The 25,458-nt window shown below is 41.2% G+C and overlaps 1 protein-coding gene across 1 annotated transcript; it reads right to left on the reverse strand.

Moving 5' to 3' along the window:
• Positions 1-1,049: 1,049 nt before the first annotated feature.
• LOC139744135 (probable polyketide synthase 1) lies at positions 1,050-20,596 on the reverse strand. Its single transcript, XM_071654592.1, has 7 exons — positions 20,326-20,596; positions 14,774-14,890; positions 11,776-13,296; positions 11,234-11,431; positions 3,054-8,215; positions 2,217-2,336; positions 1,050-1,489 (listed from the first exon to the last, which is right to left on the reverse strand). The coding sequence occupies exons 2-7, from the start codon at positions 14,826-14,828 to the stop codon at positions 1,271-1,273; spliced, it is 7,275 nt and encodes a 2,424-aa protein (XP_071510693.1). The 5' UTR covers positions 14,829-14,890; positions 20,326-20,596; the 3' UTR covers positions 1,050-1,270.
• Positions 20,597-25,458: the final 4,862 nt, after the last annotated feature.

The raw sequence follows: 25,458 nt of genomic DNA on the forward strand, positions 1-25,458 counted from the left end.
TAACATGAAACACATAACTTTGACACATTTTTTTTTCTTTCTGTCACCGATCTAGGTATACGGATCTTGCATTTAAAATAAACAACAATCAATATTGCAAGTCATATTCAAGTGTGATTGTTCTGCTGCACGTCAATTCGCTTTATCAGAATCATGAAAACTAAAGTCATACGAGTCTAATGCTGCATGTGGCATAAAGTCATTGTCGTTCACATTATGTCCACGTGTGTCCTTCTTGCACACATTTACTTCATAATCTACGTAACGATCGACTTATTAGTGCTTTATAATGCGGTAGCGTTAGTTATTACCGTGTATTTGATTGAACTATACGAAAGCGGCTGAATAGCCCAGTCATGAGTCTGTGCTTCGCTCATGAGGGTGTTGTCAGTGTCGCTGTCCTTACAGTTTAAAAATAAAAAAGTATATAGATGTGTAACATGCAGCGCATTCAATAAATACTAAACTGACAACTCGGCCCAGCTCATTTTGTGGGCTCACAATATTGCACAATTATCAATTTTACTCAAATCACATGAAAAAAAAAAATGTTATGCTGTTTACTTTAAGCAAGCAGCTATAAATGAATAGCCACAATAACACAAGATGTACAAAGCTAGTATGAAATAAATTGTTAGGAAGAGGAGGTACACTACGACGAAGCCTTTTGCGATCATTATTACCTTAACACGTCGTAGAGAAAATCTGCGTTTCTGTATAATGCCGACAGTAAGTACGTCAGCACCTCTAAGTTGAGGCTTTGAAATCATTCAATGGAGTTCAAACATACAGGAATATTCCATGCGCCTATACCGTAGATTTATTCAACGTAAAGAAAAGCTTTGGCTTAAACATTATCGAGCATCATGGAAACATTGATCCAAATGCTGTGGATTCTAGTCATCGCGCGCGAATCTCAAGGCTTTTAAATCATTCAGTGTAGTTCAAACATAAAGTGACATTCCATGCACATACCATATATTTATTCAACGTAAAAAATAAAATAAAATAAATCCATATAATACAGCAACATCGTTATGAACCGCAAAAGTAATCTGCTTAAAATATAAACTGTACTTCGGAGTTATTGTTCATAAATTCATGCATGAAAGGAAAAAAAAGTAATAGTAAAAAGACTGCCGTGATGGTAAATTACCTCCTCATACCAATACCAAAGATTTTTGAACGTTGAAATGGTGTATTAGGAGCACTGGGAAGACACCTTTCAAGTCCTGTTACTTCCCTCGTCGTCGCGTTGGTGGTGGCCGGCTTAGATGACCACGCTGTTGTCGATGGCCTTCTCCAGCAGCAGTCCAGTGGTGATGCCGCCCAAGATGTCCAACTGGGAGATGACCACGTTCAGCTCGCGGCTGGCCCACGTGACCATTTCCACAGCCATCAGGGAGTCGACGCCGTAGTTGATCATTGGCTGACGGAGGTCGATGGTGTCGGGATTGACGCAGAGCAGGTCTCCGAGCTTGTTCTTCACCTACACGACAATGATGATGACGAACGAAAATTGATAGCATTAAGTCACTGGTATCAAACAAAGACCACTTCGTTGATGCGATGGAAGGACTACACAAATTACTTCCCTTGTTTAATGCTAAATGATATTGTGCATTATGGTGAGCGTGTTCAAAATGTACGGTTCGTGTCATTGATTAACGACCTCGAACGTTAATTCTAAGTGTATCTTGGTATTTTTGCGACAGCTTCTTAGTTTGGCATGGAATTACAAGAAAGCAGCTTCATTTGCATCACGGTTTTCTTAATTTCCACGTTTCTAATTTTTGCTGTTGTGTACTGAAAAATCCTTGAATTTATAATCAATAAGTATCATGTTGTTTTGATACAACGTATCACGGAGCAAAAATTGCTCTGTATGGGAAAGTCTGCAGTAAATGTTTTCAGTTTCTTTCGAGAATTTATAATCTTTAATTTTGTATTTATTCATTTATCACTGGGTTTTTTTCCCTCTGGAATATCGTATGCATTTTCAGAAATGGACGTTTTCCACTCAGTTTCCTCCTTTAGTAGGCCTATTACATAATACGCAATCATCATACAAAAAGAGCTGTGATTGAATGTGCCCAGTTTAGTTCCAACTTGCACGAGGTTTGTGTACCGGTACTCATTCCTTTGCTCTATTCCCTCCATTAACTACGCCCATTACTGACTTTCCCTGAACGACAAAAACCTTCACACGACATTACCTGTTGCTGCAAATCCTCCAGACTAAGTTTGCATTCTGACATGGCCACTTGTTCGCCTGCCGCTAGGTGGCGGAATTTCAGGGAGTGATCGTGGCTGAACTTCAGGAGCGCCTCCCAGTCCTGTAATTAGACAGTGAGCGAAAGAGCATAATTAGAAAACAATTTGAGATGTAAGAAATTTTCTAAGTTTCTACAAAATTGATTGCATAAAGGATATTGTTCAATCGTCGATGCTTAGAATATTAATATTTCTTGACTTAGCAAAATAGGTGAACTAACACTGAAAAAATATGGAGTCGGCTTCTTGGCAGCTGACAATTCAATGTTTTGATGCCCTGAATGCCTTCACTCCAGAAAGACTTAAAGAAGTAATTCATTGTAGCGGTCTGTACGTACTCTGATGGCGAGCAACAATTAAGGCATCAATTATGAACTGTCAATCTTGGATCTGCACTTACTATGATATGCTTCATTACAATTTTTGCCCGTGTCTATGTGAAAGGGAGGAAAATTAAAGAAGAATTGAGGCGCACACTTACATCTCGCACAAAATGCTATTATTCAGTAGCAGTGGGAAAGGAAATGCGTTTCTCGAAACTGATTAGAAGACACCCAGATTCATCAAGTTTGATATCTAATTAGTGACGCATCCTTTCTACGCTTTATATATTGTATTCCATTTTAAACGTTTTGATTCTGTTTTGTGCTAAAAGGACGAGATGTTCAAATTGTAGTGTTAACTAAACATGATTTTGCACTACATAGGTCCTTTAACGATGATCGATTCACTATGAAATTCAGAAGATGAAACATGTGTGATTTAACGAAGGTGATTACCTGGTTTGTGAGACAGACGCAAGGTGGGGTGTCCGGTGACTGTAGGAGTTTGCCAAGCACCGTCAAGAATTCTTCCACGTGCAGGCTGAGTTCTCCGTCGCTGACCGGCAATGTCGTCTGCTCACCAAACTCGTATGCGTCGATGCCGCGCAGAGCGCCCACTTGCAAGTTGAGAGCCGGCTTTCCCTCGGAGCGCCTCTTCACTGCGAAGCACTCCAGATACGAGTCTCCGGTCACGCTCGCGAGGGAGGATGGGTTTCCCCACGCAACGTCGTCACTGGAGAGGGTGACGAAGTAGTCCAACTCAATCTCCATCTTCTGTGTCATGATGTGGAACAACTTCGCTGGACGGACCTTGGAGGACAGCATCTTTTGAAGGCTGTCGTATGTCACATCTGACATCGTTTCTTTGCCGGGCAAGCGGTAGCCACCGAGACAGAAGATGCCGCGGACACTGGGAGCTTTCTTTCCCTTCAGGCCTGTTAGGACTTTAGCAACACCTCCTTCGGGTCCTCGCACGTGCAGATCGTTGCAGTACTCGTAGACAGTCACGCCCTTGTTCGTCAGGTATGAAATCGTTCTGCTCGCCCTGGACTTTCCATCTTCGCTGAGGTAGCACATAGCTATGTGTCGGGCACCATTGTTAGCTATCCAACGAGCGACGATTTGTGAGATCCCTGAGCCAGCTGCAGTGACAATGTAGGTTGCGTTTTCTTTGAAAAGCTGAGTTGTGGAGATTACCTTGTTAGGCTTGAAAGATGCAGGGATCTCAATCACAACTTTGCCGTTTGACGTGATATCTGCGTCAGCAAACACAGTTGGGTAGTCGGTGATTGGACGTACCTGGACATCTAGAGGTTTGACTTTGCCGTCTTGCATCAAGCCGGATACCTTCTGGAGGATTCGCTGAAGTAGAGGCTTCTGATGTTGAGTCAGGCTGTCAATGTTGCAAGGGATGAGTGATCTGTTGTTCTGTAGTAGACGCATCTGGAGTTTGAAGTTTGTGTCGTCATTACCGGTTACTGCGCAGAATCGGCCGCCTGCAGCGAGTAATTCTATGCTCTTCTCCAGCTGCTTTCCTTGCAGAGAATTGAACACTACATCGACACCGGCTTCACCTGCTGCCTTCATGACATCGCTAGCAAACGATGGAGAGGAATGTGATGGGACAACTGTTGCTCCAAGCTTCTGTAAAGCGGCTCTCTCTTTGGCATTATCCGTAGAGCAAATTATCTTTGCACCAGCTTGTTTGGCGATCTGCACTGCTGCAGCCTGCATTCCCAGATCTGAGACTTGGATGAGGACCGTCTCACCACTTCTGATGTTGGCTCGCTCTACTAAGGCATAGTAAGCACTTGCGAAGGATGAGCTTGTTGCTGCTGCTTGGGCTGCACTCACTTTCTGTGGTTTCTTTACGATAAGATCAGCACTAGCGATGGCGTACGATGCAAGACAGTGATCTCCGAAACCAAAAACTTCGTCCTTTGGTTTAACATTGGAAACGCCCTGTCCCACCTTCTCCACGACACCACAGAATTCCGTGCCAAATGCTACATGGTCTGTATCACTTGAGGCAGTGCCCTGGGCAAGGTCAATGTCCTTCTTGTTGATACCGACAGCAGACACCTTCACAAGCACCGTTCCAGGAGCCGGAGTCATGTTAGCCTGGTAGGCGATGCCCAGATCGTCCACTGTAGATTGCGCCTTGAGTGGATCTGTTTCTCTCGTTACTTGCCAGTATGGGGTCTCGGTCACCTTCATCTCGGGAAGCTGCATGCGGGAGAGTCTTGGTGCCAGGCAGAGACCATCTTTGACCACCAGTTCCATGTCGCTCTTCTTGTTGCCGAGGATGGTGCTTGTCAGCGACGATGCCCAGACCTTGTCTCCATTTGTCACGTCTTCTGGGATGTCGATTGTCACGAATGGAATTTGACATGCATTTGCTGCTGCATGAACCATTCCAGCGCCGGCTGAGTTGATGGGTCTCTCCCCGGTTGTAGCTGCAAAGGTGACCATCCATAGTTTGCAAACGTTCTCCACGTTCACACCAATCTGGTGCAAAAAGTGCAGAAGAACCTTGAAGCCATTGTCATGATCGACATTCCAGACAAATATTGCCTCCATGACTGCCCCATCCTCCTTGAGCTTACTCAGATCTGCCTTCATGATTTCCTCGTAGCTGACAGAAGTTACTGTACCAGACAGAGACGACTTGACAACATTGACGAACTGGGCGTTGTCTGGATGAGATACCACAAGCCACTGCTTGGAAGTGGTGACAGGAGCGGCCTTGGGATTCTTGCAGGCATCATCACCTCCGGCCTTGCGTCCAATCAGCACACTATGGAAGAGTTCTTTGGGTGATGACAAGCCAACGACATCATCGAAACCATGCGTTTCAAGTGCCGTCTTCCATTCCTTCTGGCCCATCCAGCAGCATTCTGTTCTGAAGTCCTCGAACACCCAACACAGACGCAGTGCACCAAATATGAGCTCTGCGATGAACTTGATTGTCGTGGCCTCGATGAGAATCATCCATCCATTGTCGCAGATGAGATCACGCATGTAGTAGATGGCCTCATCCATGTCACCTGTTGAGTGGAGAGTGTCCAGGCAAATCAAAATGTCAACAGATCCGGGAACAAAGCCCTGACCCTCGATGTCCTGCTCGATGTCCAGCTGCTGGTACTTGACAAATGGATACTCAGCCAAGTGATCACGGGCATGCGGGAAGAAGGCAACGCTGAGATCTGTGAAGACATACTCAACCCGCCCTTCCAGGCAAAGGTCTTCCAGGAATTCGAGGATGTGATGTGTGAGACCGCCCATGCGAGCACCAACTTCCAGGAGCCGTACAGTGGACTTCGTCTCCAGTGCTTTCAATACAGCCTGTCGCACAACCTCTGCTGTCGCCTTGTAGTAGAATGTTGTGGTCAGAGAGTCCAGGAAGTAAGACGCCATGCATTCTGGTTTGAAGAGGAGCGTCATCGCTGATTGTGGGTTTCGAAGTGTGGTGGGGAGGTGTTCACCTAGGCTTGTAGCCATGCTGAGCTCCTGTTTCATTTCTGGTACTTTCTTGAGCATTTCCTCTCTGACTCTTGGAATATCTTCGTACTTGATGTGGGGAACTGATGTGTCTGTCTTCAGTTTTTCAAGTCGGCGGTAGTAGCGTTGATCCAGGTAATCAGACCGCTCCTTGACTGGCACCTGGTCCAAGCCATTCTTGATGTAGGCCAAGCAGATGGCACCCATGTTGTGGTAGACCTCTTCAGCCCTTGTGATGGCTTCCATGTAGTCTGGGAAGAGCTTCGTGAGATTGTCCTTTTCAAACACCTTTGCGACATCCTTGATTGCTGGCAAGTGAGCGGCAACATTTTGCCACTCTCTCTTGTAGAGACATTTATTGATGTCGACGCTGGTCTGTGTGCCACTTGTGTTTGTGCACACACAGTTTTTGACTTCTGCGAGGACTTTTCCGTTGGGCAGGGCAATTGTGATGTCACCTCTCAGGGCATAACTGTCACAGTCACTGATGGAAGCATGTGCGATGAGTTGCTCCCCAGGAGGTAGTAATGGCACGTTCATCTTGATGCTTCCAACTCGGCTTGCTTGGTACAGACTTGAGCGTGCTCCCAACGCGTAGGTAAGAAGCTGGAAGCAGGCGTCCAGATGGGTCGTCTGAATTATCTGCTTGTTGTCTTGGGCTGGTTCAAGGTATCCAATGCTCTCCCCCTTGCCTCGATGCACTTCTGTCAAGACTCGGAATTTTGGTCCATATTCATGGCCCAAGTCCTGTAGGTATCCGTAGAACTCGTCTGCAGTCTTCTTCTCTGCACAGCGCTGGAGAGCATCACCTACCGCAATGCTGGCATCGTCGGCCACGCCTTCTTCAATGTCCGCGCAGCTCTGCAGCTCACCGTTGTAGCTGATTTCGATTTTATTGCCATCCCTGACAAGGTCCAGGTTCAGTGTCGACTTCTTTGTTCCAGTCACAGTCTTCTCCTCAGGCCATTCAATTGGGTTGCCGAAGGTGACGTTGTTCAAGATGGGAAGGTCGTTGCCAGAGCCGCAAGCCTCGAGCATGTACTCCACAAACCCTGCCTCCGGGAACGCCAATTTTTCTTTGACCAGCCTGTCATTTAGGAACGGGAATGTTTCCAAGCACAGCTGTCCGTTCTGTCCCTTGAATGTGCGATCATCCAAACCAAGTCGTCGCTTTCGGCGATACTCTGGCTCGAGCATGAAGGGCTTGTGCTGCCATGGGTACAAGGGAAGCTTGGTGTGAATGGCCGAGTCACGGGTGATGTTCTTCCAGTCTAGTGGCACGCCATTGTTGTGCATGGTACTAACAGCCCGCAGCGCGCACAAGCGATCATCTTGATTTCTTTGCCCAGATGGGACTGTGGTCAGCTGGATCTTGATGCCCGACCCCTTGGCGATTTGATTGCAGGATGAGAGGAGAGTAGCAGATGCAGCACACTCAAGGAACATGTCGCATTCCAGATCACGGAGAATGTTCTCGATGGCTGACTGGAATTCCACAGCGTTGCGGATGTTGTCCCACCAGTACGCCGTCTTGAAGTCTCCCTCGTACCGGGCTCCAGTCAGGGTGGAATAGAATGGTATGTTGCGCACTCCAGCCGGCGTCTTGACTACCTTCTCCATTTTCGCCTTGAATGTCTTCTCCGTAGGGTCCATGTCGGGTGTGTGGAAGGCGCACTGGACACGCAGCTGCTTGGCTATGGTCGGGTTATCGGCGGCAATCTGCTCGATGGCCTGCGTGTTGCCAGCAATGGTGATTGCGCCAGGTGCGTTGATGGCAGCTACGTAGAGGCGCTCGTGCTTGCTGCACAACTCTCTTGCCTCCTCCAGCGTCATCCTCAAGGCAGCCATACTGCCAGTGCCTTTCAGTTTGCCCTGCTCGATGCTCCTGATGTAGATGGTCTCCACAGCTTCCTCCAGCGTCATTCCTCCGCACGCGTAGGCAGCGGACACTTCCCCGAGGCTGTGGCCGACGACGCAAGCAGGCTTAACGCCCCAGTGACTCCAGAGGTTGAAAAGACCGAGCTGGATGAAGAGGATGGCGGGCTGAGAGACTTCCAGATCGTTAATGAACGCATCAGGGTTGTAGTCGGCCGACTTCGGACGCTCGACGAACAGAGCTGAGAATTGTGAATAATATAATCAAGCACGTGAACAAATTTGTCTGTCAATTCGAATTATTTCTCTGAAAAAAAGAACTAATTCATAAATTGATTCATACAAGGATAGCGTGTTTTGTGTAGAAGTTGGAAAAGAGTAGAAATGTTAAGCTGTAATGAGGGACACAAAAAGTACAAAGATATGATTAACTCGGCACAGAAATTCGGACAAAAAAATTGTACTTCGAATTTCAAAGTTGCTTATTCTTTGTCATTAACAGTTGATAAAACAAACTTAACTTATCTATAGTAATGCAATGTTACTTTCAATTCACAATCCACATAGTAGCGCTTTAACTAGTGAAGGATTTGCAAAAAAAAAAAGAAAAGAATAGATTACCCCTTTGATACAACAATCTCATGTGCACGCTTGCAAAATCAGAGCAACGGATTGATATTGCAAGGGGCACGGTTTCTTTGGGCAAGGGATTATCATTTGCAAAGGGACGTTTTAATGTATTATGAAACACAGACTAGTGGATTGTAATTGGGTGTCAAAATAACTTCCTTTTTCAGGTTTTAGGTACATGCGTTTGTTATTGAGAGCCAACAGAGTATATTTTACAATGTTTTTAAGTTCGCATCATGTTGTGGCATCACTAATTTAGTTCCCTTTTTCACATAATACCAGAATTGTAATACTAGAGCAATTGTTTATGTAATGCATATCACACGAAATTTCTTGTAATATACTTCCACAGTGATGTCTACACATATTGATATTGTCCCATAGCAACTGCATAGTGGATGCTGCTTTGGTAAAGTTCTTGAATTATTCTAACATATACCAAAGAACCCTATATCAAAGGAGCGAAGTCATCGTTCATTTATTAGACATTTTGCATGTGTAGTATATACAGATATATATTTTTTGTGTGAATTCGATAATCAAGTGTAGTCATCAACGTTAAAGGACAAATTCACCTTCTTTAACATATGGAATGAGAGAATGCAGCAATATCATTAGAACACATTGGTGAAAGTTTGAGTAAAGTCGGACAATCCGTTCAAAAGTGATGAATTTTTGAACTTAAAGTTCCGCGATCACTGGATGTGAAGACTACTACAGCTTGTGATGTCATGTGTGTAGAACGATAAGTATAGAGAGAATAAAAGAAGATTCAAAATATTTTCACTTTTCTCGCATACAAAAGTGCACATGACTTGCTTTTTTTCAGAAGGCAGGGGGAGTAATATTAGCCTGAACATATAAACACATTTTTAATGTCAGTTACAAGTTGAGGGAATGTGTACTTTTAACAAAAATGAAATTTTGTGGAACTCTCTTTATATTTTGCTTTATATTCTTTCTACACATGTGACATCATCAACTTTAATAGTCTTCTCACCCAGCGGTGGCTGCACAGAAACTTTAAGAATTCATAACTTTTGAACGGATTGGATTTTCCTCAAAATTTCACTAATATTTTCTACTGATATTGCTGCGTTATTATCAATCCACATGTATATGAATATGAACTTGTCCTTTAATCGTGAACACGATACGATGTATTCAACACAAGCCTTCATGTATCCCATTTCATAAAGTACCAAGTAGGGAGATAATATCTATCAACATATAACACATTGGAATGTGTTTATGCATTCATACGAGAGCTCGCCTTTCTTTTCATCAGCACACCAAATGATAAATATCACATGCATTCATCTGTCCTTAAAATCTTACATAAGGAATATTAGCTACAGGGAGGTGTTGTATCGATGGAGCAGCAACTCTTTGTAATTCATGCAAACACATATTTGAGCTCTAAAGCATAACAGGATGTCTAACATTCAAGTCATGCTCGGCACTGCTCTAGCGCCAAGATAAAATTTGGAGACGAAGAAAACATTACTCCTGTAATTGAATTGAAAGCTATATTTCAACGTACAATTTTGAATGAAATACTCTCATTTGTTTAAATCAGTTTAGCAAAGAATTAACAATTATAAACATGTGTTTCTGTTCTGATAATGTGCAAATCGAAATGAAAAAGAAATTCAGGTCCCCTTAAAAAGATATGTTTTTCCAAGTTTGCGGACGTTAGCTTTTTACATTTTCCTATCAAAGACAGCCAATCCCTTTTACATGCAAATTTTTGAAAAATTGGTGAGAACACTTAGGTATTGAAGAAAACATTATTTGGAAACCTCCTGCAAATTTTGAACTCAAGAGGGTCTTTATTTGTTTAGTAAAATGACCGTTAAGATTTGAATGTTTTTTTCGTACTACGAAAGAATTACAAATCTAAACTACTAGTCTAGTTTTACAGACCTGTGTGATGCACTTAGTTACAAGTGTAGTTCATGTAAGTGGTGTGTTGTTATTTGCTATCGACAACAAAGTAAGAGAAGCTAGTGAATTCTTCATTTCTAGCTGACAGCTTTAATATGCATATCTTTTGTTCGAAGTACAAGTGGTGTATAAGTATAATTATTACAACCACAGGAGGATTAATGTATGCAGCTGTACCTAGTACACAGAATACGTTACGGTGAGCGTTTGGTGCATTATTTGAATCTTAACGGCTAACAACCTTCTAATATCACATAAATGTTATAGATTTACAATAGTCTTGTCATTCTGGTAGAATATATCATGTTCTGTGCTATTTGGGAAGGAATGCAAAAGGGAAGGGCTATCTTTAAAAGTGTGATTTTTACACTACGGTTGGATTCGCAGCTCCAGTTGAAGGTACACACATTCATTGTTGCCAGCACATCGAAAGAGAGAGTGAGGAGGTATTTTCTGCTGTGAGAGTTCTTGACCTGATTACTGATGTGCTCCTTCATCAAAGCAACTGGATACCAACTGCAGTTATAAGCGCATAACTTCTCGGCGGTGCCGAGCGTGACTTCAAAGGAAAGCAGAAGTTCTTTCTTCATCTGTAACACCGCCCTGTTCATGGTGGGATCGAGGTTAGTATAGCAAATACATTTTTGCTAAAGTCACAAAGGAAAACGTGACCGGTGACTTACATTTCTCCTCCAGGACGGACCAGCCGCTGATCCTCTTGAAGATGGCGTCACACTCGTCGATGGTGCGCCGGAAGACGGGCTCGGTCTTGTAGAGCTGTCTCCCCATGTTGCTATACTGCTGGCCCTGACCGGGGAAGATCACGCAGATCTTGGGTTCCGATGAGTAGATCGCACTAGTCGTCACGTTCTCGGCACCCCCTGAAAACAAAAACAAAACAAGAAGCACCACTTATCTCGTCAGTTATATAACCAAGTGTGAAAGACATTCTAAATTCGTTGTCTCCCAGAAATGTCGTAAAAAGTGCAATTGTGGAAATGTGGAATTTTACAAGTGTTATATTCGAATGAAATATACGTTTTTGTAAGGGGGGGGGGTCATGCGTTTGTTGTTTAATTGCTTACTTCATTTGTGCGTTTTCCTCGATACATGAACATGAACTAAGGCCGAAAGATAAGGACTAAAATGTCATGACAAACTGTATCGATAGTTTCAAGCGATGTATTGATGAAAGCGTAATGATTTGGGGAAAATGTCTACTTACCTGTTTCAACGAACTCTTTCATCTGAGCGCGGAACTGCTTGCCGGAGCTTGAGATGACGGTCAGCCTGTTCTCGTGCAGTCGGCGTCGGGTGGAAAGCCAAGACACGACGCTGAGGGCGTCCTGGTCTAGACTCACATCCTGCCACTGCTTCGCCACGGCAGCCAGAGCTTCGGGTGACTTGGCCGTAAGAGGAATGACGATTGACTGGCCCTCGGTGTCATTGTCACCAAACTTCCAGCCGCACGTCTGCTCTGCTGTCAGCTGCTTGGCTTTCGTCTTTGGCGCTTCCTCGAAGATGCAGTGAGCCAGAGCGCCGGCGAACCCGAAGGAGTTGAGTCCGATGATGTGCTTGTCTTCAGTCGGGAATGGTTGGACGTCTGTCACGATCTCCAGATTCATCTCGTCTGGGTTGATGTGAGGGTTTGGAGAGACGAAGTTGATGGTCGGAGGGATCGCCCTGTGCTCCATCATCAAGGCCACCTTGATCGCAGCGGTGACTCCGGCGGCGACTTCGGTGTGGCCAAAGTTACTCTTGACGGAGCCGATTTTCAGGCGTTTGTCGCTGCTGCGTGCGAAGGCACGGGATATGGCTTCTGCCTCCAGTGGGTCCCCAACCATGGTACCTGTACCGTGGGCTTCCACGAAGTGCACGTCATCCATGTTGATGCCAAACTTCTCGTAGGCTTCCTTCATGACGAATTCTTGGGCAGGGGGAGAAGGCATGGTTAAGCTGTTACACGCTCCATTCGCGGCAATGGCGCTTCCGCGGATGACGGTGTAGATGTGGTCATTGTCTGCAAGGGCCTGGTCAAGAGGTTTCAACACGAGGGCGCCCCACCCTTCACTGCGGACGTATCCGTTGGCAGTGCTGGAGAATGGACTGCAGCGGCCGTCGGGGGACAGAACACCGAGGGCGCTGAACCCAACAGTGATGTCTGGCAGCATGATGTTGTTACACGCCGACATGAGAGCGATGTTGCATTCTCTGTTCCACAGACTGGTGCAAGCCAAATGAAGAGCAGTCAGTCCACTGGCACAAGCTGTGTCTACAGCGAAGGACGGACCTCTCAGGTTGAAGGCGTAGGAGATGCGGTTGGCCGAAACGCTGTGGGCAATACCGGTCAGTGTGTAGGCGTCGGTGGTCGACGTATCGACGAGTTGGATGGCGTGGTCCATCATTCCGATGCCGACGAAGACACCACAGGACTCTCCCAGTAGGTCTGGGTTGATGCCGGCATCTTCGAAGGCTTCGTAGTTGACCTCGAGGAGATGCCTCTGTTGGGGGTCGAGAGAGGCGGCCTCACGTGGGGAAATCTTGAAGAAGAGGTTGTCGAAGCCGTCCATGTCCTCGATGAGACCGCACCGACGCGTCACCATCTTGCCCTGCCTGGTCTGGTCCTCATCGTAGAAGTTGTCGATGACCCACCTGTCGGCGGGGATTTCCTGGATGCATTCCTTACCCTCCGAGAGGACTTTCCAGAAGTCGTCTGTAGTGTTTGCTCCACCGGCATGGCGTGTGCCTATGGTTGGAAGCAAAACGGTGATAAGTCATCATAAATATATGCATTCTGCCTTAAATTGCAAGCTTGCACACTTCTTTGTTCAGAAGAGTTGAAATAAGTTCAAATGTTATGATATGATGTAAAAGGGGAACGTACAATTCAATATTGAAAAGCACACACACGTCCACATCCCCACACTCATAAACGAGTTAGGACACACTCGATTTTGTGATTTATGTGTATGGCCATTGTGACTTGGGAGGAGGGAAGGACAAAACTTTGATGTTAATGACAGATGCATGAAGAGAGTATATTGATTTCAGAGGAGAGAACAGGAAGTGGCAGAAAGGGGGAGAGATGATGTATGAAAGAAGAACAGAGATGAAAGAAAAGAGCAGAGGAGAGCTTGGAGAGAAACGGAGGAAGTACAGTTAATAAACTTTCACAGTAACATATATTTAATGGCAGTAATGTCATGATATTGCAACACGATATTTTCCTCATGTTAAAGCATTTGCTGGTAGATTTAGGAACATTATCACTTGATTACCATTAAAAATCCTTCCTCTTGAAATAAGCCATAGCATCGTTAACGTTTTATTGATATCGTTGCTTTAAAAGGTCTCATGTAGGGTAACCTATTATGACAGGTATGATAGTGTGGCACTAAGAGGGGGTGAAGAGAAAGGAAATAGTGATAATTGTAGCGAGCAGTCAAAGAAACGGCAACAATAATAACAATAGTCATTAAATAAGTGCATGTGACTGTGCCCCTAGTTGGCAGTCTCCTTAAAAAAAAACAACTACTGACATTACAAAAATATACAGAAAATATGAATACATAGTACCTCAATTTGACTACCCAAAAGATGCATGCGGTTTTCAATGAGATGAGGCGTATGGGAATAGAGACTCATGCAATGATCAAAAAGTCAGAGAAAGAAAAAATTCAGAAACACAACCAAAAATATTCGATTGCTCGTTAGGTATGTTAATGCGTTGTGATGAGGTGATTAATCAGCAGTTAAGATATCTTTGTTCTCTGTTCTAATTTGTCAGCAATTATAAGCACTTTACCGTTTTAGAAATGTAAAAAGCTAAGTCATCATCAATATACAATTTGAAGTAAAACGATTTGTATGACAGTCGTATTCTAAAATTTAAACGACTTCAGATTTCAAGAACCTTTGTTCAAACAATTTTAAGGAGTACTGGTTTTCGAAATATTTCACCACTAAAATGTATTCCTAGATCGTGTGAACGTCGTGGAACGGTAACTGCTCTATCATCGTTAAGCGCTACCAACAACAGCACTATCATCATCGTCACCATCATTATCAATACCATGAAGATGATGATCGTTCCACATTTCCATTTTTAACCATCATCATAATCTTCATCACGCTCATCATCATCGCTGTCGCTGTTGCTGCTTGTTAATGTTATAATTATTATCATCATTTTCGAGGAACTTATTCCAAGTGTTTCTACTCACCGATGCCCACGACAGCGATGGGGAAATAGCCCCAGCTGGTTTTGTTACTTCCCATCTTGTTTTTAGTGCGCCGTTTTGTTTCCTGGTTTTCGGAGCTGATGCTGATTTCTCCACGAACTGCAAAGAACAAAGCATCATAGACAGACATTTGTTTATCTCAACATTTTGTTTTCAGCATTCAAAGATCACTTGAGATTTCATTTACATTATCAAAAACTTATAAAGCACTATATCAAGTAGGCATTTGTTGATGTATGTGCATGCATAACATAGAGAAATCTAAATGATAAACGAATGCATTTAAAGCTAACATCATATTGATTGCTTCTCAAGAAACTACACATATGGACAAGAAATAATAATCTCCTTAACAAAAGAAAAAAAACCCCATGGCATTAAAAAGGTATCGAAATCGGCCCAACGTGAAGTCCATAGATGATTTTGTTTTATTTCTCCTCGTCCATTATGTTATTTTTCTATTGACGTTCTCTTTACTTGAGGGGCTGATATTCTACAAGCTTTGTCTTTTTAGTGGGCCCCTCCGTATTTCGTAGTTGACGTGTCGTTATTTCATTTTCATCACTTCAGTTTTCATGACAATGTATAATTACTACAAGGTTCCACAATTATTGTATACTCTTCTCAGTTTGCTTTGTATATTGACAAGATCATGGTGTTTTCCATTTGGTTTTATCAACTTAAAAAGGTAATTTCACTACCGCTGTGCTATGATGCGGAGGTGGTCGAGAGGGGCCACTCCCCCATCTAATCTCTCTTCTTATATCCTGTGTTTTTCGTAACTATGTAACTATAACTAACTCTATGCTCAGAGAGAAAAGAAAAAGAACACGCCAACAAGCACGCATGCAGGCGCGCGTGTGTGCTTCTCGCAACATAAACTCTCTGCGTGCCACGTTAAAGGGGATCTCGAGATGATTTTCAGACTTTTACATATGAACAACTATAAATTAGATAAACCGAGTTCAGAGTTTCAGAATTCATAGTGATTGGGATGAGGAATGAGAATGTTTTCAGAGTTGATAACAAATTGCAATGAACAAGGATGATGACATGTAGCCTCACCATAAGAATGCATGAGTTATGGCTCATAGGAGCAGAACAAAAAAAGAAGGCATGCATAGATTCTTCACATGTGAACTTGTTGAGCAAGCGGTGTTGTAGTGGAATTACACTGCTACACTTCTGAAATAAGTGAGGCTCTGATGTCATCAACACTGTTCAGTGTAATTTGTTTAGGATTTTCAGTTTATTGGTTTCTCTGCTCAAGGACCCCAATAAATTCCACGAATCTCTACATGGAGCTGTCGATTTATGTACTACATGATGTGAACTTATGAAAATCGTCTGGTATGTCCCTTTAATCCACTGCCCATAGGTATGTGTGAGGAATTTGTGCACAATTTTCAAACTCATTAGCACGGAAAGAATTGTTAACACAGATTATTTTAGAATCATCCGCTACATAAAAACATCGGTGTTAGATTTAACACCACGGGTGTTAAATCTAACACCGATCAAACTTCAATAAAGGACCACACCCACAGGTGTTAAAAATGCACTGTGATGGTGTTGAAAAGTGTTCACCTGACACTTCGTGGTGTTAATTTGACACTGTACCTGGTGTTATTTTGACACTGTACTGGTGTTAATTCAAAGATGACACCACATGGTGTTGATTTGATATTTGTTGGTGTTAATATCAATGGTTTAACACCCGTCCAGCTTCAATAAGAGACCACACCAGCTGGTGTTACTTTGGTGTAAATTTATTTTCACATTTTTTCAAAAATCTAGTATTTTAATGTAAAATTCTTGATCGTCGTGTTTAAATTAAAAATCAACAAGAAGTGCAGTTACTAAGAAACTCTTCAAAAAACAGTTTAAAATTTGGAAGTGACACCCGGGGGTGTTAATTTAGCACCATAAATGAGCACCGAAAATTTAACACCAGCTCGGTGTTCACTATTTAACACCGGACTTTTTGCAGTGTATAGAAACATGGGGAAGGAACATCGTAGACGCACATCTATTATTATGGTGCTAGGCATTTATCGTGAATTGTGGGGAAATTTCTGAACAATATCACATCAGAGTTTGTATACGCCATCCTCACGTCTAGAAGATATTGATGAGACACCACATGAAATAGACTCGGGAATACGCCCATTACCCATTACCGTCATTGAAGATATCCGCGGAATGCTCAAATTTGTTGGCACCAGCATCTTGTGTAAGCGATCCCTGGCCCGGAGGAACCAGTATGTCTCTCAAAGTATACCCGTATAATTTCACCATTATGGTATTTTAACTTTATTGTAACCTTTAAATAATTATTTTCTATGTGCATTAAGCAACAACAACAACAATAGGTATTCTCTTAGTCTTTGAAGAGACGTTTCCGGGGAATGGCTCATGTAACAGGGTGCTGGTATTTATGCCTCAAACGATAGAGAGAGAGAGAAAAAAAAAGCAAAGAAAGAGAAGAATATGACTGTTCCCTCCCCTATCTATTTTCTACGTCTATGGGGGCAGCCTTCTGTCAACGTGAACAGGTCGTGTGCGAATTAAGTTTATGTCAGTTATGTCAGTTAGCTTGTCAAGCTTTTCACTCGTGCAAGGGAAGCGGAACCGTCATTATGGAGAGGGTGCCGTCACTTTTACATTTTTTAAAATCATCATGACCTTTTTTTCTTTTTTTTTTCTTTTTTTAGTCTGGAGAATTCTTGCGATCGGAAAAGAGAGGGCAGTTCAACAATTTTATATCTTTCGCCCCTAGTTGAACTCATCCTAGAAAAAGTGACACCTCTCCAAACAAAACATGTTCCTACTTTCTGACCATTTATGAAGATCGCGTGGAAAAAAAAAGGAACAGACATATACACTATTGGATACCCAAGAAACATAGACCAGCACATACTGACATATACCTACTCGGAGGGAGACAGACAGTCGGACAGACACATACAAACAAACAGACAGGAAGAGAGAAATGTACAAAATAGTAATGTAAATTTGGGTCGACAACTCGTGACTCTCATAGACTTAGGTTAGTATGCCTAATTACTTTCTCTAAGAATTGATCTATGGGAGAGCACCTAGCAACCCAAGCCACAAATGGTATAAACCGGATGCCCGCTGGAAAAAAAAGTCACGAACCATCATGACCAGTGCAACTTGGAAACCGAGTTACACCATTGAGTTACATGGTAGGTAGGTTTTTAGTTGGACCCTCCATTTCCATTCCCAACCTTTTCTAATTTGAACTATGCATATGTACTAGTATATATTTAAAAAAAAATACAAATTGAAATATCTGCGATACGAAATTACGATTGGGACTACATAGTGTGTGTGCATTGCTTACACGGCCTCTCCCCATTTACTTCTAACTTTTCTTTTGAGAGTTGGTTGGAATTAAGATGAAAGATGTTGTTATCCCTCGCTGGCTATGTATATTCTCAACTACTCGCATGTCAGATTTATCATATTTTTTTTTGTATATTCTGTTGAAGAAAAGTGAAAATAAAATTTGAATTTGAGTTTGAAATTGAATTTCAAAGAGTCTGTTTTGAACATTCTATAAGATTTTTACCATTTTTGCAATTTATTGTTCAATCTGTTCCTTGTTCATGAAGCGGATGATATCTCAACATTTTAAACATGTTCAAAATTTCTCTGAGACACGAAAAAATATGTTTGCGAATTTAATTGCAACTGTTTACGAACTTTTGATTGCCACTGTTCACGAAATCTGAAGAAACCTAAAATTTGTATATACTTTCGCAAACATTCACCGTTCGGTGAGATACCCCCTTATAGCTCTTTGGTCAGACGATGACAAATCAAAGGCACAATTACTTTCATTTTAATCTTGCTGGAGTTTGTTCGGGGAATGTCCCGCTCGATCAGCTGTTCGGTTTTAAGTTGCGCAAAAAAGGCACAAGAAACAAGGATATGGCAGTAATTGACATTATCACGGGATGAACTAATAACCACAGAGCTGGTTTCGATGTGATTGACTGAAGATGTTTCGATCTCTCGGGAAATATCTTTTGTTTTCACGCTATACGCGATACCAATCGACACTTAAACAGGTCACAACGTTTTTGACTTTAGAACTGTCAACCATCTAAAATGATATCCACGACTCCGAAGAATCACAGAGTGTTAAACAAGACACCAGATGGGTCCACCATCTTATTCTAAAATAGTATAAATTCAACCTTATGCCTTATATCACATGTTATATACAGGATATAATATACGAAATATATTTAATGATTACATACATAGATATATAAAACTATACAAAATGGAACAGGTATAGGGTGTTCCATCAAATCATGACAGCAGCCGACATGTATCAACATTGGGCAAGAAAATGTGCTGTTCAAGATTGATTATTATACTTGAAGTATATTGATTATTTACATTTAATGGACAAGAAATTGGAGGAAAATACGACTAAAAACACCCTGGATATCACTTACGAATATTATTTCTGCTACTCCTACCCTTAAGACTTATTTACATCTTTATATTGATTGACTCTACAGATATGAAGCCAAGAGGCAGCCACGATATTTTGTACCTTCCTGACAAAAAAAAAAATGACCTTTTTTCATATTGAAAATAGATCAAAAGCAAGCAAACCAAAGTGATGAAAAAGTGAAAGTTACACTTTTTTTTGTAAACATCACGTTCTTGTACATAAGAGAGAAATATAGGCCTATGTACTCAGAAAAAAAAAATAGAAATGAAAGAAAGTCCTGACTCAGTGAAAGCTTTTCACCTTCTCAACTTTACATCGCTCCTTCCTCAGATCGTCTCATTATTCTGTTAGTCCTCACTCTTGCTATCAAGAGAACTCCAAATCAAACTGTCACGATCTGGTAAATACCTACGTGACACTTTAGGTCATAATTCTAATCAAGCCTGTCGTCTGGGTCTTATCTTTTTTTGGGGGGGGGGGGGGAATGGGGGTAGTTATTCAATTTCAAAGCAAAAATTTTGCGTGTAGCAGTTTCTTGTTTGCCCTATAATCTAACACAGATGCGGGTACATGTACTAATGACAATCGTGCGCAAGGACATTTTGGATAAAGCTGAGCGTATCATTGCGGTTACCTTCTAGATTGATAACTGAACTGAACTGAATTGAAATGAAATGAATGAAGTGAGTTGAATTGAATTGAATTGATACAAGGAATTCCTTAAGCGTATTTAGATCAACAGAAAACTACCTCTATCTTTAAAATATTCTCAAGACTTTCCTGAAAGCAATCAAAATGAAAAACAATGAAGAAGCAAGTCCGAGGCGACTAAAGAATTACAAACAATGCCAAATTTTTACATTAGTTTTTGTTAGCTGATTCAAACAACCTTTAAATGATTTTGTTCCCATAACATTTAAACAAACGCCAGCAAACTGATGATTAATAGTAAATACCGAAGGGATGCAACAAAAAAAAAAGTCAACTGACGATTTAACACTTAAAAAAATGAAAGAAAGATTGAGAAAGAACGGCTTACTGTGTGTGTCGGTCGCTTCTGTATCTCCGGGAGTGGTCTGGTTCTGGTCTTTCAAGCACCGAGAACGGGAACTCACTACTGGAATCCAGTACTGGGATCAGAAACGGAAAGAGTGATGGTCCTGGCTTGGTCCAAGCAAAGATATTCAAGACGACTCTTGCTACGGCCTTCTACAGCCCCTTTTATATTCCAATTTCCATCCGAAGATGAGAGCAAGGAGCAGTGAATAGCTCATGAATATTCACGACGGCACTCCTTAATCCCGGGAAATGGGAAGTATGTGGTCCAATCAAAAGGCGGCTGTCTGAAACAAAGTGGAAGCTCACTGGCGTATGTATCTGACATACAGTAACTTTTAGATTTTGTTTTTGTGCTGGTTGGTTTCATTGAGGAAAGCGGCGCAGTGCCAATGAATATTCATCACAAAGCGTTACATGTTCTTTGGACTGCTGCCCTCATACTACCGAATGTACAACGGCTTATCTAGAGTTACTTGGATTTCTCTTCCGTCACAGTCTTTGTGCGGGGAATACCAAAATTCTTACCGTGTCGTTAAATTTTTCCAACCTCGTTATGAGTGTCAGACATCATCTGACCCAACAAACTCAAATTTTGCCATCATGACTAGTCGGTATCTAAGCTAAACCAGAATTTTCTTTTCTGTTAAATGACGTGAGCTTTATATATGATATATGATAGTGTTTGTTCAACACACTTTGTCTCCTGACTATTCTTTTCGTTTTCAATTTGGTATGATATCATGGTGAATTCTTAAGGAACTTAAAATCTATGTAATAACAACGTGTTTGTGCATGTGATGACTGTATATAGTTGGCAGATGTGTTACCACAGTGCTCGTACATATTTTCTACTGCTTTCAGATGTAAGCGTTCGTCATTAGTTACGAAGAATGTGGCCATATGACTACATGATCATAGCTTTCCCTCAACCATATCTCGCTTAGCATTGCTTAGCGTCTCTATGAGAGAGACAGAAAAAAGGACACATACGCAGTAACGATTCGGAACTCAAAAATATTACAGCTTCATATACACGGTCGTATTACCGGGTCATAAATTGCGCCGTTCTGCTGTTAAATAGCGAATGCTCTATGACGTGTAACAATGTGAGTTTACTCTCAAGTATACACACAACCGCAGAGAACAGTTGATATTGCACATGATGAAGTTGCCAATTGACCGACTATAAATGGAACCGAAGTGTTAAAGGCATTATCTACCCTTAAATTGCAGATGAAACAAAACCTTGCTTTAGTGCTTCAAATTAGTTCTAAAATGTGACTTAGGGAGATGGACAGCCGGTGTAAATATATTGATCAGTATAATCAGTGTTAAGTATTGTGAAATACACAAAATGTTAATAATGGTTTTATTAAAATTGCTTCTGGAATAAACCGTCTACAGTCTGGTTTATTAAGAATATTGTCTCCTTATATTTCAGGCTTTATTGCAAAATTTGTGTATGGCAGGGTGTTTTATAATACAGCTGACCTACACACATATGCCTCAAATGTGATCCTTGAACATGTCTTTTTAATCACTGCTCCCAATGGTAAACAGTGACTTTAAAAAGTTTGAACTCTTTTAGTGTTTCCCTCTGAAATAAACTATATGACTGCTGTCTTTTGCTTACGAGAAACAGACGATATTGTCTAGAACGCCACGAAACTTTCACCGGAGTTTAATGCATAGGTGAACTAATTTCATGTACTATTGATAGGTATTGCTGAAGCATCTCTAAAAGAAAAGTTTTGTGGAGTATGACTTGGTTTGATATAGGTCTTTTCTTGGGGGGGGGGGGAGGATGGGGAGGTGAATACTAAGGTCAGTGACCGATTGGTAGTGTAGAGACAGTCAAGCTTTGGTGTACAGTAATCCTTACTACCATCTTTTTCTTGTAATTCTGCCCCACGTTTGGCCCCATGGTTACACAATCTCTTGTCACGTGAGTCAGAGGCAGATCGACGTAAGACTCTTGGTATCCTTCCTACAGTCTCTGATGTCATAACAGTATCGATTTTTTTTTTCTAAGGGGGATGTCTCCATAATGTTATATAAGCGCACAGTTTCTTATATCTACTAGTTCTTGTATACACTTTACTTTTTATAAGAGTAGCCTCTGTGTAGTAAAATTAGATAAGCAATGATAATTATGTGTTAGGAGACCGTATTAGGAAACCGGCGTGCGTTATTATGTTTCTTATAAATATATTGATTAATTGATTGGTATATGGTCAGGTGTAACTATTATACCGTGCATTAACTGTAAAATTGAGTGGAATATCCGCTGTTCTGGAAGCTCCTCCAGTATCCTGAAAACCTTCGTCTTCATAGGCGTGTCCTGCAGCTCCTTGAGTTCAGTCGCGGAGTTCCACGAAAACAATGAAGACCCAGTTTATGTTTAAAAGGAAAAAATCTATATTGGTATGCATTATTGTCTTAGATACACGCATGTTCATGTATAGACCTTACCTAGCACATTACATTATACACTCCATATACACATTGCAAGAATTGCATAAACGCACGAACTATAGTTACTCCTCCCTTCTCAAAGGGGAAAAAGTAAAAGAGTTTGACAACACACAATATCCACGCACAAACACAAACTCTAACACACAACTGTTTATGGGAATGCTTGGCTTGGTTTGCTTGGTTTTATAACTATATTTGACTGTAGGACTTACGTGTTCTTGCTCTTCCTTACCATATCTGCCTATATTGTTCTTGCTCGCTCTTTTTTTTTCAGTCTTTTTCTTGCCCTTACATTCCGTCGAAGTTAACTTACCAGCAAATTACTGCCGGAAGCTTTCAAACGCAAGAATGCAATGGACTTGCTGGGCAAAATACCCTCACCCTCAACCTTGTTTTATCAGGTCGCATGTTGCCTATATGGTGGTACATGTTTTGCGTGTGCTTGTCGTGGAGGTGGGGATGGGGGAGGGGTGCGGGTAAGCATGGTATGCCTATTCTTGTAAGTGTATTAGTCCCATATACAGACAATGCCAGTTTTACACAAACTATGCATGTTTTTACCCATCAATGCATCTTGACCAGTTTTCATACAAACACACAGAGATTCCATGAATGACAATGGCTCAAATGGTAGACATCTCGCGTCATCATTCAAATAATTATCAACTATGTATACTTACGACAACAAGAGAAATAACGCAAGTTATAAAACAAACTAGGCCTATAGCTAGCTTTCAATGTTGGCAAAAGATGTGTTTCCACCGGTTTTCACTTCCCCAACCCATTTTTTGTTTTGTTTTCAGTATCCATTATGTTCACTTCTCCTGAAACTAACAGATCAGTGGCAAAGAGCAATAGCGAAATCTACATTTTATTTTATGTCACTATCATTTGCATAGGCAATTATTTCTCTAAACTGGCATGAACATTTCTTAGAATGGCATGAACATTTCTTAAAACTGATATGAATATTTCTTTTAAATGATATGAATATCTTTTTTTTATACTGCCATGAATATTTCTTTAAACTGGTATGAACATTTCTTTGTTTACCTGCATGTATATCATTATGATGGACATTCTAACACACACACGCACACACACACACACACACACACACACACATTATCGAAAGAAGGATACAAAGAAAGATGGAAACATACATAGAACGATAGTCATAATTATCCGTTCGAACAAGAGTTCAAGAGCACGCTTAAAGATTGGTGATAAAATAATGATTTTTATTTCGCGAACAGAATATACGGGAAGCACCGGCAGTTGTGTCCTTTTTTCTTCTTCTTGTCTTCTTCTTCTGGGTAATTTGTGACAAAGGAAATACTATAAGTCTCCATGCGGAATGGCATTTACAATGAATTAGTGGCGCTTTCTTACCTAAGCAAAACTGCGAAATGATATTCTTAATTTCTGTGTTCTCCTTTGATTTCAAATGCATGTAGCTGGTATGATACATCATAAAATTAATATCGATTTGGCATTATATTACGTAATTTTCTTTCATATCCCTTGCGAACAAAATAACAAAAATAGCCTACCGGGTACTCTTTAGATATTGCATTAAAATATATAACACCGAAACATATGCTTTTAGAGACTGACGTTCATATTTCACACACATATATACAATAATGTTTGGATACGCACAAGCATCTACGCCCCTATCTCGTACATCAATATCCTGTAGATATTCCTTTAAATTTGTGTATAGATGACACTATATCCAGTGAAAGTTGTCACGGGTCAGTAGCTGCTTCTGCTGCTGCTACTGCCACTTTGGATAATTGGATTGAGTTAGAAACTACAACCGATCAATCATAATGTGCAGTTTAGTGTTTATGTAAGCCTGTTACTATCTATTTTTAGCTCCTGTTACGACGGGTATTATACGTTTCTCCAGTGACATAATTGCACTTTCTCAATATTCTGTAATCGTTCTCATATTCCACCAATAATTTTAAGCACATATACTTGAAAAATGTTTGCTACAAATTTCATAATTATGTTTTTTTTTTCCTGAGTGTATTCTATAGAGAGTATTATATCCAATCAAAATATACTTGATGCTCGTTTTAGTAAATTCATCCAGGGTCAGATTTTTTTTTTTTTTTTTTTTTTTTGCAGCTGCTGGTAGTCTGCGTGTTACGTGATCTTGGTTATTGCTTTCTACATCATCAGTCTAGCTGTCTTTCCCATATGCAGATTTGAATTGTTGTATAGCTATGGTTTGTTGCATTTCTTTGGTACCGGTGTCGCTTATATTCTGCACATCTATGTTATGTAATACCCTTCGGAAGACTGAAATTGACATGTAGGAACAGATCTATAAACATGTCATAATCAAAATAGATTGGTGACGTAGGCCTATACCACTATTAGATGAAAACAAGCGAACTCTAAAGTTCCGTGACTTCAGTAATTTACGGCTGATCTTTATGAGTTTGCTGAAACGAATGAATGGATAAATGAATGGATGGAAAGATGGATACACTGATGGATGGATGAATGAATAAGTGAGTGAATTGATTAATTAATCAATTAATTCATTCATTCATTCATTAATAGATAGATAGATATATATAGATAGATAGATATATAGATAGATAGACATATAGATAAACAA

The sequence above is a fragment of the Diadema antillarum genome, unplaced genomic scaffold (assembly GCF_040938485.1).
Source record: "Diadema antillarum isolate AM-2024a unplaced genomic scaffold, OU_Dant_1.0 scf00000035, whole genome shotgun sequence".
NCBI lineage: Eukaryota > Metazoa > Echinodermata > Echinoidea > Diadematoida > Diadematidae > Diadema > Diadema antillarum.

What these genes read in the sequence shown, in the direction of transcription:
- LOC139744135 (XM_071654592.1), bottom strand. Translation starts at nt 14,828, where the DNA reads ATGGGAAGTAACAAAACCAGCTGGGGCTATTTCCCCATCGCTGTCGTG. An exon ending in GAAAGAGTTCGTTGAAACAG is followed by an intron (nt 11,432 to 11,775) that starts GTAAGTAGACAT and finishes TTTTGTTTTCAG; the next exon opens with GGGGTGCCGAGAACGTGACG. An exon ending in GCGTCTGTCTCACAAACCAG is followed by an intron (nt 2,337 to 3,053) that starts GTAATCACCTTC and finishes GTCTAATTACAG; the next exon opens with GACTGGGAGGCGCTCCTGAA.